This window comes from Crinia signifera, chromosome 1 (assembly GCF_055691185.1).
Source record: "Crinia signifera chromosome 1, ASM5569118v1, whole genome shotgun sequence".
NCBI lineage: Eukaryota > Metazoa > Chordata > Amphibia > Anura > Myobatrachidae > Crinia > Crinia signifera.
The window spans coordinates 311732217-311749086 of NC_139217.1; the positions used below are offsets into that span (position 1 = coordinate 311732217).

General features: G+C 38.6%; 1 protein-coding gene across 9 annotated transcripts in view; it reads right to left on the minus strand.

The window, feature by feature from the left end:
- Positions 1 to 16870, minus strand: part of TLE1 (TLE family member 1, transcriptional corepressor) — a 57249-nt gene that overhangs the window by 34369 nt on the left and 6010 nt on the right. For 2 of the 9 annotated variants that reach the window (XM_083186169.1, XM_083186168.1), the window contains exons 3-6: positions 16091 to 16154; positions 15954 to 15998; positions 4188 to 4250; positions 1058 to 1189 (exon numbers count right to left, since the gene is read on the minus strand). In XM_083186169.1, coding sequence (XP_083042295.1) covers positions 1058 to 1189; positions 4188 to 4250; positions 15954 to 15998; positions 16091 to 16154 — 304 coding nt within the window. The remainder of the gene's footprint in view (positions 1 to 1057; positions 1190 to 4187; positions 4251 to 15953; positions 15999 to 16090; positions 16155 to 16870) is intronic. The other 7 variants (XM_083186172.1, XM_083186171.1, XM_083186175.1 and 4 more) reach the window with 4 other exon arrangements.

Here is a 16870-nt window from a genome sequence, read left to right on the forward strand (position 1 = left end):
CTATATGCCCCCCCCCCCCATTTGAACTAATCAGCCAAGACCAGATGATGTTGTCACAGTAACCTGTTCGCTGAACACCTGCAACAGTGCATACTTCAGTTTACATTCTAGCCCAATATGAAAACATGTGGCAATGAATTAAACACAATATAGCAGCGCTACAAGCCATAATCAAAAATACTAAAATGGCAACTGTACTCAATAGCATATAAACTAACCACAAGGTAAATATAAGCAAATGCACTGGCAACATCAGGTGTGGCTGCATAGAGCAACATCAGGTGTGGCTGCATAGAGCTACAGACGACAAAATGTCTTAAGCTGCATACACATTAGAGTACTTTGTGAACGATGTGATATCAACAATTTACCTTGAAGTCCCAGACAAACCATGTAGTGTTTACACACTGTAATCTTGCAAAAGAGATGGTCAGTGGCTACATCCACAAGTAAACTGCTGTTAATAATACATACAAATCTGTTCAGTAGTAGGCAGTAGACAGCCAGAAGGAACACAAATCGGGACATAGATTGTTTAAATTGTCCAGTGAGAAAGCCAATGCTCAGAACCTGCCATTATTGTCAACATCGTTACAAATGTCAGCTAATGTATACACATCTTTAGTCAGCAAGATTACTTAAAAGTAAGGGATTTAGACCAAGGTAATCGTTCCCAAATCAAGTCGCAATAGATGGAACTCCCATTTTCAGTGGAATAGGCTGGCGGTATTATGACAAGGCCATCATTTATACCTTGTGCTTCAGAATAATGAGCTTCACAGACTTCAAAGATGGTAAAGGTAAATATGATTCCCAATCTACACTAGAGAAACTAGCCTTGCGGCTGTTTTCCTCCAAAGATCATAAAAAGAATATACATTATATGTATAACTTTCTAAAGTGAAACCCCCCCCCCCCCCCCCCCCGGCCAGGCTATTCCACTAATCCAACAACGTTATGAGAGAGCACATTATGTTGGCTGTACATTTGCAGCAACACAAAACGCTTATGCATAACATGACTGATAAAACAAGTAAATAAATCTGGATATACACACTGTATGAGGTAGACCTGGAAGGCCACGTACCCCGATGACGGCATTCAGCTCTGCCATTGTCACTTGTTTGGCTCGCTCTACGGCTTGAGCTACCTGTTGTTGATGCTGTAGGTGAAAAGAAACATTCAAATACTGCGGAGGTTTAAAAAAAAAAAAAAAAAAGAAAGAAAAAGCGTAAAAATACAAATTGCCTTATATAAAAGAGCAGCTAATAACATTCAGAAATATAAAAGAAGCTTTACAGGCTGAATTATATGTATTTCAAATACCTTTCATGTATATTTATGAATGTCAACACTAACAATTTTAGAGGCAGGAGTTTGTATTTTAGTTCTTATAAAGGGAGCTGTTCACCACTGAACAAGCCCACTCAATAAAACATGCCATCCCATCCTCCCTACTATTACTGGATGTAAAGCATTCCGATGTCTGCTAGTGTCCACTACTTTACTATATTAGTAACTACTACCCCCAACTAGATAGAGTATTTTAAAATTTCAGTAACTACAGTCTATTTTATGTCACTGATTAAACCACACTTGACATTCAAAGAATAAAATGTAATCTAACCTACACCACAACAAACATTCTAGCCTACTTCCAGCATCAACAAGGTGTCCTGGTATATGGGGGATGGGCAGTTTTTTTTTCTTAGAAGGGGTTGTCCAACGATACTTTCAGAAACTAGTTTATAAAATATGACTTTTCAGGAAATTTGTAGCTTTCCTGTCAGACCATAAAAATAAGAGGATAGACAAAAAAAGCTAGCAAGCAGCTGTTTTAATTAAGGAGTCATACTGGTAGAACGCAAAATGGCCACCATACATTACTGCAACCTTTTCAAGGAGAGAAGTCACAGCAGATCCCTTTTCAGCTGCCTGGGACCTTCCCGGGCAGCAAAATCACATTCGATCCCATTCCCAGCTGCTGGGAGGCCGCTAGTGTTGGAATTCGGACTTGCAAGCAGGTCCGATTTTTGACTGATCCGATTCGCACGGAACTGCACATCGGATCAGATCTAATGTCAAACACATACGATCTGACCTCTTCATCCAAATTTTCTACCTGATCAGAGAAAGAGGCCAAATCGCACTAGCGTGTGGCCAGCTTTAGGAACAATTAAAGAAGGCGCAACAAAAAAAAAAAAAATTATATATATATTTTTATTTATTTTCACAACTTAGCAGCCCACAATGTTTATGCAATGTGGGCTAAAAGGTGCTAAACCATCCTTTTAGGAGCTGGCCTTCATAAAACAGAGATAAAAACGTCTTTATTCAGAAGGTATTCTTATTGCTCCCAGCTAGAGTAAAATGGTTCTCCAAAATACATATGAAATAACATAGATTTAAAGAACAGTGTATTTAGAAAATGCTCTGTACATTTAACCAATTATGTATCCTGAATAATTGTCTAACAGCACATATGTCTGTTTAGACCATCCTAGAGCAAGAAATACAAAAACATCTTTTATGGCACCAATAGCAACCAGTAAGGTGAGGTGTGAAATTAAACAACCCCACAAAAAAAAAAAAAAAAAAAACATTTTTACTAAAACCCTCACTCCAGATTTCAGCTCATTTGGATGGTATCCAGATGGCTGACAGACAATAGGCCAACACCAAAAGGTTGACATACACAAGGACAACAAGCAAAGATAAAAATACAACTTTTTCAAAGATTTCTACAATGCCGTGGACTGCAATTGGGAACAGTTTAGCATGCTAAGCACCTGGCCCAAAGCATGAGAGGGGACACAGTCCACTAATTGGGGGTCCATGTGCTCAGGTGTCAACATTGACAAAAAAAAATTAAAAAAAAAACTGTGCATGTCGACCTAATGACAGTTGACCTATACATTGTCTGAGCTATACCAGATTAAATTACGACTTGGGAAGAAATACATTTCTTTTTTAATACATGATCTAAAAATAAATAAAAAAAAAAAAATATTCAAAATCAGAGGACAAAAACAAAATTTGCTGCAGATAATTTTAGTTTTAAATCACAAAAATGTCAGTTTCTTGTGATGTTTTATGGGATACAGGTGCCCGTTTCAGCTTCACATGATGAAGTGTGGAAACTGCCAATCCCATTAGATTGTGTATGCGCGAGCAATGAAAGTGTAAGGGCGGTTAGTGATGGACCGTTGCAGGGGGCTTCACATCAGCATTTTGTGGGCACAGTCTGGACCTTACTGTTAATATGTGAGCACTTTACCATCCAGTGAACACTCACACTTTAACTCCCCAGCCCCACATGGTAAAACTGGGAGTTTACATTTTTGTAGTATTAGCTAAACCACAATTTGGTACTTATGTAATATCTGGACTCCCGGTTTTCTTATGAGACCGTGTCCGCTCGCCACGCTTCGGGCACGGTGGCTCGCCACACTATATAAAATCAACACCATGCGTAGTTGGATAGTAAGGGTATGAAAAAATGGGGTGCATTTAACATGGGAGTCCAGCTAATACATAAGTACCCACAATTCTTGCTGAATTAGGACCAGTTTGTATTTAAAGGTTCACTAGTTTAAAATATATATATATATATATATATATATATATATATATATATATATATATATATATATATATATATATATATATATATATATATATATATATATATATATATATATATATACTATTATTAAGTCTGACATGCAAGGTGCTCCAAATAAAATACTACACTTGACATTTTTGAATTCCGAAATCAGTGAACATTTAAAATTAGGGTCTCATTGCAAAAGGCACACCAGACTCCCTCTCTGTTACATCACGTCAAAATGTTGTATGAACTTTTACATGTTTGTGAGTACCCCAATTGGTCCTTTCATATCTATTTGTGTTTTATATCTACCATCATTTAGGAAGTTAGGGATAGGTACACAGTATTTTTGGAAATTAATGTTTTTTTTATTTAATATTTAGTATTTGAGCTTGTAAATTAAGCAAGTAACTGACATTCTTGGAAATTGCCCTGCAATACATTAACTAAAATAGCAGTGTGCTTCATGATAACGCGAATAGATGTTCTTCACAGCAATAAAATTAACATTGTAAAGCCAGGAAATTTGCAAACAGGAGTAGCATAATTTCACGTTACTAGCCAGTTTTTTACTTACTTCCTGAGAAAGAAATGGGATGACTTGTGCACAAATTGTGTTTAGTCTCTTGGCAATTTCAGTCTGTAACAGGAGGAGAAGAAAAAAAAAAGAAATCAAAAAAAGTCATGTAAACAAATTGCTACATAAAAACAGAAGATCACACAATGCATAGATTACTTTGATGGATGGACTAGCTAATCCATGCCCACTGAACACAGTGCAAATAGTCATTTAGGAGGCATATGAACTGAAGCTGGGTAACATTGATATTAGTGGTACAGGTGATATCGTTCAGGATGAACAATATAGGACAAATACACTGAAATAAATATATATATTTATATGCAAAAACGTTTTGTTTGCTATAGGCTACGCTTCCACTTTAGCATTCAAGATTTATAAACAAAGACTTAAGGTGGCCATACACACGCAGATTTATCTGCAGATCTGTCTGGTTGGAACAAAAACATGGTTATGGATGAGAGCAAATGACAGTTGACCATTTGCTTGAAAATGCTGGAAAACTGACAAACTGTTACTCATCCATAACCATGTTTTTGTTCCAACCAGCCAGATCTGAAGAGAAATCTTACTAGTGTATGGGCACCATTACAATGTTAATATCCGATGAGCAGTAGCATATCAGTATTTTATACTTGGACAAAGTTATGTAGCCAATTGCAAGCAGGTCATGTTAACAGACTGAACACGTTCTAGAAGCCTATACAAAAAGGTGTATACAGTAGTCATGACAGAGGGAAATAGAAATATTCCCCATAAGCTTTTAGATTTATTTGAAATATGTCCTCATGTGATCAATGTAAAAATCCCCCAAGTAGTTCAAGGACATCAATAATTATGTATTTCCTTGTTGCATTCAAAGTGGTTTGTGGTCAGCGCACAAAAGAAATGTGCATATACAGCCCTGCAAATCAAGATAAGCAGAAATAAAACCAAATCCTTCTGCTTAAAGCAGCTCTGGCAGACAGAACAGTAATAAGTGTCCAACTTCTTTGGCACCATAAACCACATCCTACAATGACAGGCAAAGCTCTTGAATCTGTATGGCAGCTCTTAGAACATCTCAAGAGCTCTTAATTGTTTATGTTCTTAATGCCGAGTCTCTCGAGTCTGTTCATTTTTAATAGCAAGCTCAAGTGTACAGCCTATCAAAGAGCGGCAACACAACTTCAGTCATTGGTCGCCGCTAACTGAAGGATGGCTTGAGTTTATTTTCAGAAGACAAGCTTTAAGCAGTGTCCTCTGTTCAAGAGCTGCCCTCCTATCTTAAGGATCATTAACATTTAAACAGGAAGAACCTTTACTGTATTCTGAAATGGAAGCAGGTAGCTTCAGGCAAGCCTATATGGTATTTTTGGATGCAGCTCTTGGCAAACAATGGATGAAATGATCTACCTATTGCTTAGCTTGTGTGCTTAACTTTTAATTTAACTCCTGTATGAACATTTAGTACACTGACAAAAAAACAATGCAATCGCTTGCTTCTGTCATTTACAGATACTTAAGATAAATCATGTTCAACTTCTGTCATTCAATTAATGTAGGAGATCTTTAAACTTTGGTTTTATTAGCAATGTGCAAGGGAGAGCAACTATTTCACGTCTAGTTCCATGGGCAGGGTCTACACTGGCTTCAAACTTATTTAATGATTGAAAGTGTATTGTAGGAAACAAATTAGACAATTTAAAAGCTTAATCTAGGGATGCCCAATAAAAGATGGAGTTACTTTGAAATCATAAATACAGGATAGTAATGCAAACAATGTAACCAAGATTAACACTAACTGTATAATAACAGCTGTTATAGCTACAAATAATGTTGCCAGTATATAAGTTGAACTAAACATGTCACTGGGTGGGATGTACTATGAAGAAAATGCAGTAAAACCACTGGTTTACCGCATTTTTAAAATTTACTAAGACCCAGCCGCACAATCTTCGGCGGGCAGGGTATCGCCATCTTTGGGTGGCGATACCCTATAGAAGCCTATGGGCTTCTATCGCCGCCAGCTGCACGCACCCCCTTCCCCTGTCCTCCGTGCAGCTCCTTCTCCCCCAGCAGCATGTCACCTCTGGGAATGTCCTTCCAGCTGCAAGGGGGAGGAGGAGATGCCGGGGATGCCTCAGAGCCCAGGAGTGATGGAGACCACCCCGCAAAACACATTACAGGTATCGCGGGGGGCCTCAGTCACTGCACCGCGATGCCAGCTGAATAGGTTAGTACATATGCACTGGCATTGTGGCAGAGGCGTGGCGAGGGGCGAAGATGTATGTTAATACATCCCGCCCACTGTATGATATATCTATCATGATCTGCATGATCACTTATTTATTTAGTTTTGGTACTTATATGTTAGTTGAGCACCCACTAAGCTATTTGCTTGCATGGCCCCAGCATCGCTATCACCAAACTAGATATTTCAAGCAGGATTGAAATATATAGTCACCAGTGATGTGTGCCAAGCAACCTATCATGCCATGTTCTCGGGGGAAGAGAACATGGGCATGACCGATCGCTCAGCACTGACACTCAACTCGCCCCGTATGGGTATGGGGCATTACTCAGGAAATGGTCTTCATCTTCCGGATATTTATGCCTATCAGTACACTTAAATCATGGAAATAGCATCTCCAACACTCACATAAGTGACATGGATATAGGGTAGGGATAGGCAACATGACATTTAAGGGGTCAGAAGTTCTGCAAATATATTATTCTCTGGTATGCATTTTTAAGACAAAACAAAATAGCTATAGCAAAAATGACATAACAGGAGCCTAATTGAATTGCTCAAAGGTCCACTTGCAGCTCTGGGCCGCCTATTACATGGCCCAGACAGACTATAAAGTCTACATATAATTTTAGAATGTAAGAATATATGAAGATGGGCCTTTATCAGCAAATACTGCAAGTAAAACTAAAAGCCGATAATAGCACGCTAACCCAACAAAAAAAATAAAACATTATAGAAACAACTTTTAGCGCTTACAAATGAAAACGCCAAACAAAGCTTTAAAAAGGTTAGTTTTCGTGATTTGATACAGCGGAAGTTGCAACACTACGTAATATCAAGCCATATTAGTGTAACACAAATACCTTGTACATCATTTTACACAAATGTTAATAGTTTTCACAAAATCATAAGTCGCTACATGTATTGTGTTACTGGAATAGGGTTAAAAGGCCCAGCTCAATAACTCAAAAGTCCTTCTAGACAGAAAAATGGACTTCCTGCCACTTATACCATGCAACATTGTAAACCACAAAGGAATAAAGGTCAATGTTGCACTTTTTGTCATTACTGAATCATTTGAGATAATCTGTGTGGCGGATGAGAGAAAAATCGAAGGCAGCAAATGGCTTATTGACCTCAGAGCAATTTTCATCTCCATCTGTCTAACAGCAGACATATGGAAAGGGGGGTATGCTCTCAGTGATGAGCATTTTTCCTTTTTAAATCCATGCCGCTCTTAAATGCTTGCCACTCATTATGTAAACCAGGAATCCATTAATTGATTGGTTAAGAAGAAACCACACAAAAACACAGCAATGCAGACTCTCCCCCATTTCAAGTAATTCAGTTAATACCAAGCCTGCTGAAATATGAGACAGCATTTTAAGAGTTTTTAAGTGGGAACCCTATATAGACGTACTTCTATAAATATATATCTTTTTTATATTCATTTTATTCACAATCCAAAAAGAAAAAAAAAAAAAAAAGTCAGGAAAACAGCCAAATGAAAGTCTATGAAATAAAAGTGCAATAATAAATTTGTCATGAACAATGCATTAAAGAAAAAATCTGATTGATTTGGAAGCCAGAGTCCCTATAGTATATCAATGTCAAACAGCATGTCAAGCTAAGAATCAATTCAGGTATATGCCACTGCCAAATTTCTCTGATCCCAAATGAGCTTTAAAATTATTTTATTGCTCAAAATTTAATTTGTTCCAACTCACGTCTCCATGACAACGTTGGCTAACCCTGCAAATCATTTGGGTAATTGGATATCTTATCTCTCTATTGCTCACAAAATCGAATGATTCTGCAAGAATTGTAGCAGCCAATCAAATTTACAGGTCTCCTGAGTAAAAGGCTTAGGAAAGTAGCCACATTCATCTCCTCTTTACTGCCATATTAACTGGGATATGATAAACTGCAGAGGATGGTTTTCAAAGAGCATTTGGGACAGAGAAGGATTATCTTTCCAAATTGAGCCCTCTATACATAGATTTGTGTCTTTCATTTTATGTACTGATTTTCAGTTAGGTAAAAAAGTCAGCCCAACTACAATGCTGAAGGTCTGAAATTATTATTAGTATATATAATCTAAAACTGGCCATACATCTATAGATCGATTGTCAGATTGGGCTGGTTGGAACAAAAACCTGGTAATACATTTTGACAGTTTTGGGCAGTTTTCCAGCATTTCAAAGCAAATGGTCAACTGTCATTTGCTCTCATCCATTACCAGATTTTTGTTCCAACCAGCCCAATCTGACAATCGATCTGTAGATGTATGGCCTATATAAAACTCAACCACACTTGACTTTTAGCAACCAAAACAAAGTGTCACATTTTGCAATTATTTGAAGCAATCTATATACAGATGGAGTTTAGGATTAAGTGAGTAATAAGATTACTCTGCTAAACCCCTACTGTATTGTTCTACGCATTGTATTGCAGCAGAGAACAATAGGCCATGGCTACCCAGAGAAGTCTAGATGAGGGTGGCTCCATCTGTATTGGGGAGTTTGACTGGTGTTTAGAACGACCATGGTATGTTCAACCACCATTAGTTGACCCGGCTTAGTTAGACGTATAAAGACAGTCAGCGGGGGATACGGATCTAGGTCGACACAAGCATTAGATCAAAATGCGCTAGGTCGACATGGGGTTTTTCACAGTTTTTTTAGCGGACATGTGCCGATAGGCGGTATGTCATGACCTATCATCCACTAGGGCGTGGTGGGAGAATAAAAGTGTGCCGAGCGTAGCGAGGCACCGTGCCCGAAGCATAGCGAGGGAATGCGGTGCACTGCAAACTGTGTCCAAGTCGACTGTCGGGTCAAAAAAACCCTAACACTAGTTAGACACTGGCGGCTGATCGGCGGGACCATGGACACATGGTTGACGGGACTTTCAGGATTTTTTGGTGCTGAATGTCACAGGGGTGCCCGAGGACACTGTATAGGTGTACAGTGTCCGCTCGTCATGCTACAGGCACTGTGCCTCACTATGCACAGCACACTATTGTATTCTAATTCAGTGTCCACTTAAAGAATAATCCAAGTGGACCAGCCCTCAAAAATCCGTATAAAGTCCCGATCAGCATTACAGCCGCAACTATCTTTCCATGTCTAACTAAGGGTGGTAAACCATAACATGGTCAACCCGGCATGCGGATATACTTTCAAAATGAATTACAGAAGTCTCCAGCTCAGGGAGGACAGAAACCTCAAGTTTAGGGTATATTGTATACATTTTTTAATATGAGGAGGATGATAGGTGCGGCGGCAATCACGGTCTTAAAACAGTAAGACCACTCAGGGTATTTTGAATTTCAATGTTTTGGTTTATTGTAACCTTTGTTAAGAAATATGTGCGATTCCAGATGAAAGTTATAATAAACAGAAATGTTGAAATTCAAAATACCCCGAGTGGTTTTACTGCTTTAAGACCGCAAGTGCTGCTGCACCTATCCCCATCCATCCATCCATCCACAGGGTCATTATGATTCACTCAGAAAGGCACAATCACTCTCTAATGGACAAAACCATATGCACTGCAGGTGGGGCTGATGTAACATGTGCAGAGAGTTAGATTTGGATGTTTTATTGTTTCTGTGCTGAGTAAATACTGGCTGCTTTATTTTTATACCGCAATATAGATATCAGTTTGAAGTAGAGCCCCCCACCCAAAATTGAACTCTGCACATGTTACATCAGCCCCACCTGCAGTGCATATGGTTTTGTCCATTAGAGTGATTGTGCCTTTCCGAGTGAATCAGAATAACCCCCATAGTGTACAGAGGAAAAAAAAAAAAAAAAACACTCCCAGAGCACACATGGTAATAGCTGTCCAGCTCGCTTGCAGCTGTAAGTGATGCTGACATAAAGCCAATTGGCAGTATAAGACCCTTGTCAAAATCTCAAGAGCTTCGCTCTTTTACATCTTCAGCATGTCAGAACTTTCAACTGTAGTTTGAAACAAGATAACTGGAGTGTCTAACAAATCTGTGAGGCATTACACTGTTCTTACTGGGTAAGAATCTATTGCTAGCCCCAAAAAAATACAACTAAACCAACAAACCAGGGGGTGCACACTTAATTTATATTTAGATTTAACTTTATTTTTTGCCACCTGTACTTATGTTAATGCAGCTTTACTACCAGCTACTGAAGTTTTTTCACTCAGACCAAGCACAAATATAGGCTAAAATATGCTAACAGTGGTTCAAGTGCTTGACTTAAGCATAGCAAATACCGAGTGCTGACCAATGAGACCCCAAAAGTGAATTAGAGGAACTAAAAGAAGGCATTATTGTCACTAGGTTTCAGCTGAAGTAGGCGACAAATGATCCTTCAACCAGAACAAAGCGCTGAATCCTAATTTGCTTTGGACCAGCTCCCGGCATACATTATAGTTATCAATTAAACATTGTTCAGTATCTATTACATCTACAGAATTACTGTTCCTAGAAATAATCTGCTTAATACTTTAAAAACTGTTATAAAAAGGTCACATGAATTCTTTAAAATATATAGAAGAATAAAAAAAACTATGACAGACAGACAAGCAAGGCATCCTGCAAGCATCATCTTCACTTCATTTAGACTAATTTACAGCCAAATAAGGACACCTATCGAGTAGGGTATGCTGGGATGGAGAGAACCACTGTTTGACCAGGCCTGGCCTATATGCATTTGAACCAAATAAAAAAATAAAAGCACTCAGTACAATTACTGAGTTTCACTTACAGTGGCCAGACAATACTTCTCAATAAGAGGCCAGTAAAAACATTTTTAAAACAAAAGTGCAGTGAAACATTAACTTTCAATAAAAAGTGCAGATTCCAAAAGAATCAATGCTGTTCTAAAACAGACAGACACGGTTAAGAAGTGGTTAGCACTAATGCCTCTCAGCAATGACCAATTCTTCAGGTTTTCTGTATCGTCTATGAATTGAAAAAAATATATATGCACAGAAACATGTGCCGTAACTAAATAAGTACATATACTGAATGATTATTCCAAGCCAAGTACAAACAGTAATCTCCCAGAAATAGTGCGCTCTATAATGCAGCAGACCAAGTAACAAAAAAATATAGAAACAAAAAAAAAAATAATAATAATTATTTAACTTCTTTATATCCATCAAGTAAATGATCCAGCAAATATAATGAATGGGTCGGTCATTCTAATTTAAAAATCCATATTATCACTGACCTTGCAAACTGCTAAAGAAGCAGTATTGGCAACTGGCTTGTTTTCTTTAATCCATTAACTGAAAATCCCAATGGCCTACCATCTAATGCATTTCTTCCATATTGTGCCTGTATTTATCAATAAACCCATAGCTCACTTTTTTAATTTCTGAAATAGAGAACAGCTATAAAAAGCCTCCCAAAAATTGTAGTAAACTGTAACGATCAGGCTTGCAACAGACTGGACACTCGTGCATTTTACGCTACATTTAAAAGTGATCCAGTTATACATGCATTTCCCCTACCCAACAAGAGCACTTTATTGGGGTCTCTACCTTGCTCGTTGTCAAACAGGGTATGGGTCATAGGGTCAACAGTCAATAGGTCAACTGGCAAAAGACTGACATGCATGAGGTTGACATGCTCAAAATGTTGACAAGCAATTCATCAACATGGATAAGTCGACATTAGTATTAGTTTTTTGGCGTCTATGTCAACATGAACAATTTGCTCTCTATGCTTCGGGCACCGTGCCTAGCGCACTATTATAATCTCACTCTATGTCTAATTGCATAGTAAGGTGTGTAAAAGAACTCTGTTTTTTTGGACATTTTGACCTGGTCGTCCTCATGGTTTGTTGACCAATAGCGGTCGACCTATTGACCGCATTCCATCACACGTGTGCTCAATGCATTTTGAACAAGCTCGCATCTACTATTAATCGCATGAGATACACTCAAAAACAGCGTGCGATTTGAACTAGATGCGATCTAGTACAAAATGAACTGCATGAACATACTTTTTTGACTTGCGATATGTAGGAGCGTGCATCGCTAGCAAAAAGACGTGGCACGATGTGAACTGCATGTGATGCGTTTTTGCACTAAACAGTTCAAAAGCATCCAACTATTGCACAGTGTGTGGGCACCTTAAGACTAAAGTGGGTTCCTTTGATCTTAAAATCCTGCACATTATAAATGTATTAAGTTACTTATCACTAGTCATTTTGTACAGCAGGAAACAAAATATCAACAGGTGGCTGGAGGGTTAACATTGCAAGACTTTCACTGCAGGCCAGGTCATAAAGATTATTTCAATTCACCCATAGAAACAAACACCCAAACTGTCACAATGGGGAGTACTGTTACTATGGACAATTTTACGGTCTTCTCAATGGGGTCAGCGATGATTAATCTCCCTAAGGCTATTTGCCACAGGGGAGGGGGGAGGGGAGAGAGATCTACAATAAAGCTCCTGTTTCAAGATAATTACAGATGGTGAAGTTACAATCACTCTATAGTGCTGCAGGGAAGGAGGGAGTGGGGAGGGGAGAGAAACGTACATGTCATACCACATCATGCACCTGTATTACACATGAAATTCCAGACCGGTAAGAAAAACAGAAAAAAAAAAAAAAAAATTCACACATTTATCCTACATATCGTTAGCTGTGAATTATGCAAGATTAGGCAGACAGTGCTGCAAAGTGTTTCACAAAGTGTATGTGCGGCATCCACACATCAGACAGGCCTCAAGAACGTTAAAGCTGCTTCTATGGAATTCCACCCACCCCCTCTTCCTAACTCCCAGTAACAAAGATGTTGTCAGAAATGACATTTTTGTGTCCCTAGATGATTCCTTGCTACCATTTGGTTATAAGCCATAAAGCAGGAATAATTTCAGCCTGTCAGGAGTCTAGCTAATGCCCAGTTTCCCCCTAGAGAGAATTCCTGTCAAACGTAATGAGCGCTCCAAAGGCCCTCTCTACAACATAATGAGCACTTAGGCCATGCTGGTGATCCGTCAGCAAAAAGCATCAATTTGAGCCTGCCTGCACCCTGGGGTCTACATGTCACCAGTTTTTAATAAGAATTATGATTACTAGCTACCAAATGTCTCCTTAGAATTATTAATGGCTAAAACCCAAGAAAAAACATTCCGTTTGTTTGTTTCTTTTTTCATTTTTGGAAGGGTAGAGGTAAGAAAAAAAAAAAAAAACACACCCCAGCCATTAGTGGCAAGAATAACTTTTAAAGATGTGGTGTGCAATGTAAACATCTCGCTGTGCATACAAATGCGTTGAATATTTAAATTAGTGTATGAAGTACACAGAGTCATGTGTTGCACAATGTGTACAGGAGGAAAGACTGCACAAGACCACCAATTATTTCTTCAATGACCCACGTGATCGGTGACAACACACAAGTCCTTTCTTGGAAACACTTCCAGCAGGCATGTGAATGCTAATGTCTATTTTACTGCCACACATGTACTAAGAAAATTCCCACTGAATTTCAGCTCCTAACAATTGCTTGCTAAAGGTCTTTGAAATTATTCGAGGCCTGAAGCCTGAACTAATCAATTCCTCTGCTGCGCCCTGATCGGTCAGCCATGCTCTTTAATTTAATGAAACAAGAATTTTAGACGGAATAGCACATATACATCAAGCAAGAAGTGTATTGTTACACTTTGAAATGTGTCCAACTGTGCAACTTCATCTAATGATAATCTTTTTTAAGAGGCAATCGATTTCTTAAAGACTTATTGTACCATCATCTTGATGAAAAAGAGCACGTCAGCATATTTGCTGAATACGCACACCCTGCCATTAAGGCTTTCTTTGGCAGACAATAAAAGCTCAATTGAGGGTCCTTTGGGTTGAGCAATCATTTAGTTTCTCTTCTCTTACGGAGGCCCTTCGTGCCTTGTTCCAGTTCAATACACTTATTATTCACCATTAACATGGTCATAAGTGAAGATTTTATGGGAACACACAGACCACGGCTCAACCTTAAGTTTTCAATACCAACTACTTATTTTTAACATTTGTGTGCAGAGTTTTCCACAAATTAACAGTAAGATGCACTTGATACCACAGATAGTTTCTGAAGACCAATAAGTTGAGTCATCAAACTGAAATAGCCAGAACTCTTGCAAGTAAATACCAGAAGTGTGATAATCAGTTTACAATCTCCTTTTCAAAAAGTCCACAATATAAGTCATCAAGAACTTACAACTTACAAATAGTTCCCCCCCAAACTAAAAGTAATCAATTTTGTAAATATTGGCTATACACCAGTTACAATAACGCACTTTTTGTAGCAAGCAACACACTTTTGTCAAAAGGACTGTAAGGCGACCAATAGAAATTCTGTTTGTCTTACAGTAGAACGAGATTTCATACAGATTAAAAAAGTTTTGTACACTATAAAACAAAGGGACTAATGTTCTTTTGTTATTTTAATCTGCATATTACAAATAACCTCACTGAATCCTTTTTCTCCACACATTCAAGAGATATATGCAGTTGTCTGTTAGGATAAAAAATGTATTAAGCTTTGAAAAGTGATAAAGAGGGGAGGAATAAAGTACCATCCAATCATCATTTAAGTGCCATGTTACAGACTGTTAGAAAAAAAAAAATCAATGCTAGGAGCTGGTTGGAAAGTTGGGCCTAATCCAGCACATTTGGTCTCAAATTGATAAAACCATGTTGTGCTGCAGGTGGGGCAAATGCAATCTGTTAGAGTGGGGGTTCTCAAACTATATTGCTCTGGGACCCCATCAAATAATAAAAATAATTACAGGACCCCAGCAAGTGACTGCAGGAGGTCATCACAGGTCAGCAGACAGCACATACAGATGGAGCTGGCCTTATACATACAGACAAGCGCCGTCAGACAGGGACTCAATTAAACTGGGATGCGCTTGCGTGTGAGATGCACGCGCATTCCAGTTTAATTGAGTCCCAGTCTCTCGGCGGCTGGTCAGCAGCACCCTGGGGCAGAGGATGTCCACCGGCGAGAGCTGGCAATAAAATTGCCAGCCCCTGCCAAGATGACAGGGGCTGCATCTGTACATGGCAGCATTGTGGAGGCACAAAATGATGGGAGGAGTCTAAAATAACAGACAATTCAATAGATTTTTCTGTTGACTGAGATCAGAAAAGTCATCAGCATGATGGTCAGCAACATGGAGTCATGACCCACAGTTTGAGCACCACTGTGTTAGAGAGTTTGATTTGTGGGTGGGTTCTTTTGTGTCTGTGCAGGGCAAATACTGGCTGCTTTATTATTACACTGCACTTTAGATTTCAGTTTAAAACGCACCTCATCCAGATCTAACTCATGTTAAATTTGACCCATCTGTAGTTGTTATGGTTTTATCCATTTGAGAAAATGTGATTTTATATCCAGTCTGAATTAAGTCCTTTATCCCTCTCCACCATATCACTTACAAAGTCTAAAGTACATCTCTCCCTTGCTTCTGCAACCACATTTCTTAAATGTATCCAAATAACAAAAGTAAAAAAAAAAAAAAGTCTCCTTAAACCTACCTGTTTGTGCATTTCAATGTTCAGTCCATAAGACATCTCATAATACTGCAAGGAAAATAAATGAGTGTTATGAAAACAAAGTACACGCAGCAATACAGTATAAAAAAAGGGGGGGGGGGGAATTAAGTAGTACATACCATAACGTAATGCCTCTGCATCTCTGTTTTTTCACTTGACAGTTTTTCACATTCCAACTTAAGGCTGAAAAACACAAGTGTTGTAATTAAGACAAGTATTGCTTGTTTTTATGGCCCTTAGCCACACAGTTGTGAAGGGAAACAAAAGTTTTTTTTTTCTGAAGCCTGAAATCTAAAAGATGTAGACAGAGCAAACAAGGGTTCTTAAATTATTTCTCATGTGCCCATTACTACTGATAAGGTACACAAGAGAGCAAACTAGGAAGGCAGCTTAAGTACACAATCGCAATGTTAACATGTGGGAGGGCTCTTGAAGAGGCTAGTGAAGTCACTCCTGTTAAGGTGCAGTCTTGTGACATGCAGTGTTCCATAATGACCACAAGTGACAGGATACAGTTACGGTAACATGAACAGAACAGTTTTATAGCTGAAAGGGTTGCTTTCAAAGTACCACAGATGACCTTGAATTATTGTGTAATAATGGGAATAAAGCCAGCTCTGCATATTTATAATTAGGGAAATAGGTCTTGCGAAATATATACATGGGGGCTAATATTTCTCTTTTTTTATGAAAATGAGGTTTAATGCAAGCTTGAGGTGAATGAACGCAGTAATCTTGTGGTGGGTGGGGTTTTAATTCTCATCAGAGGGATTTAGCGCCCTTTCAGTTTCAAGGGCTTGGAACTACTGGATTGCTTGCAAGGAAAACCTGCAACTAGAGGATTTCTTCTTGCACCATCCTCGGAAATCTGCGTTAACTAGTATCAGGGTTAGTCACTG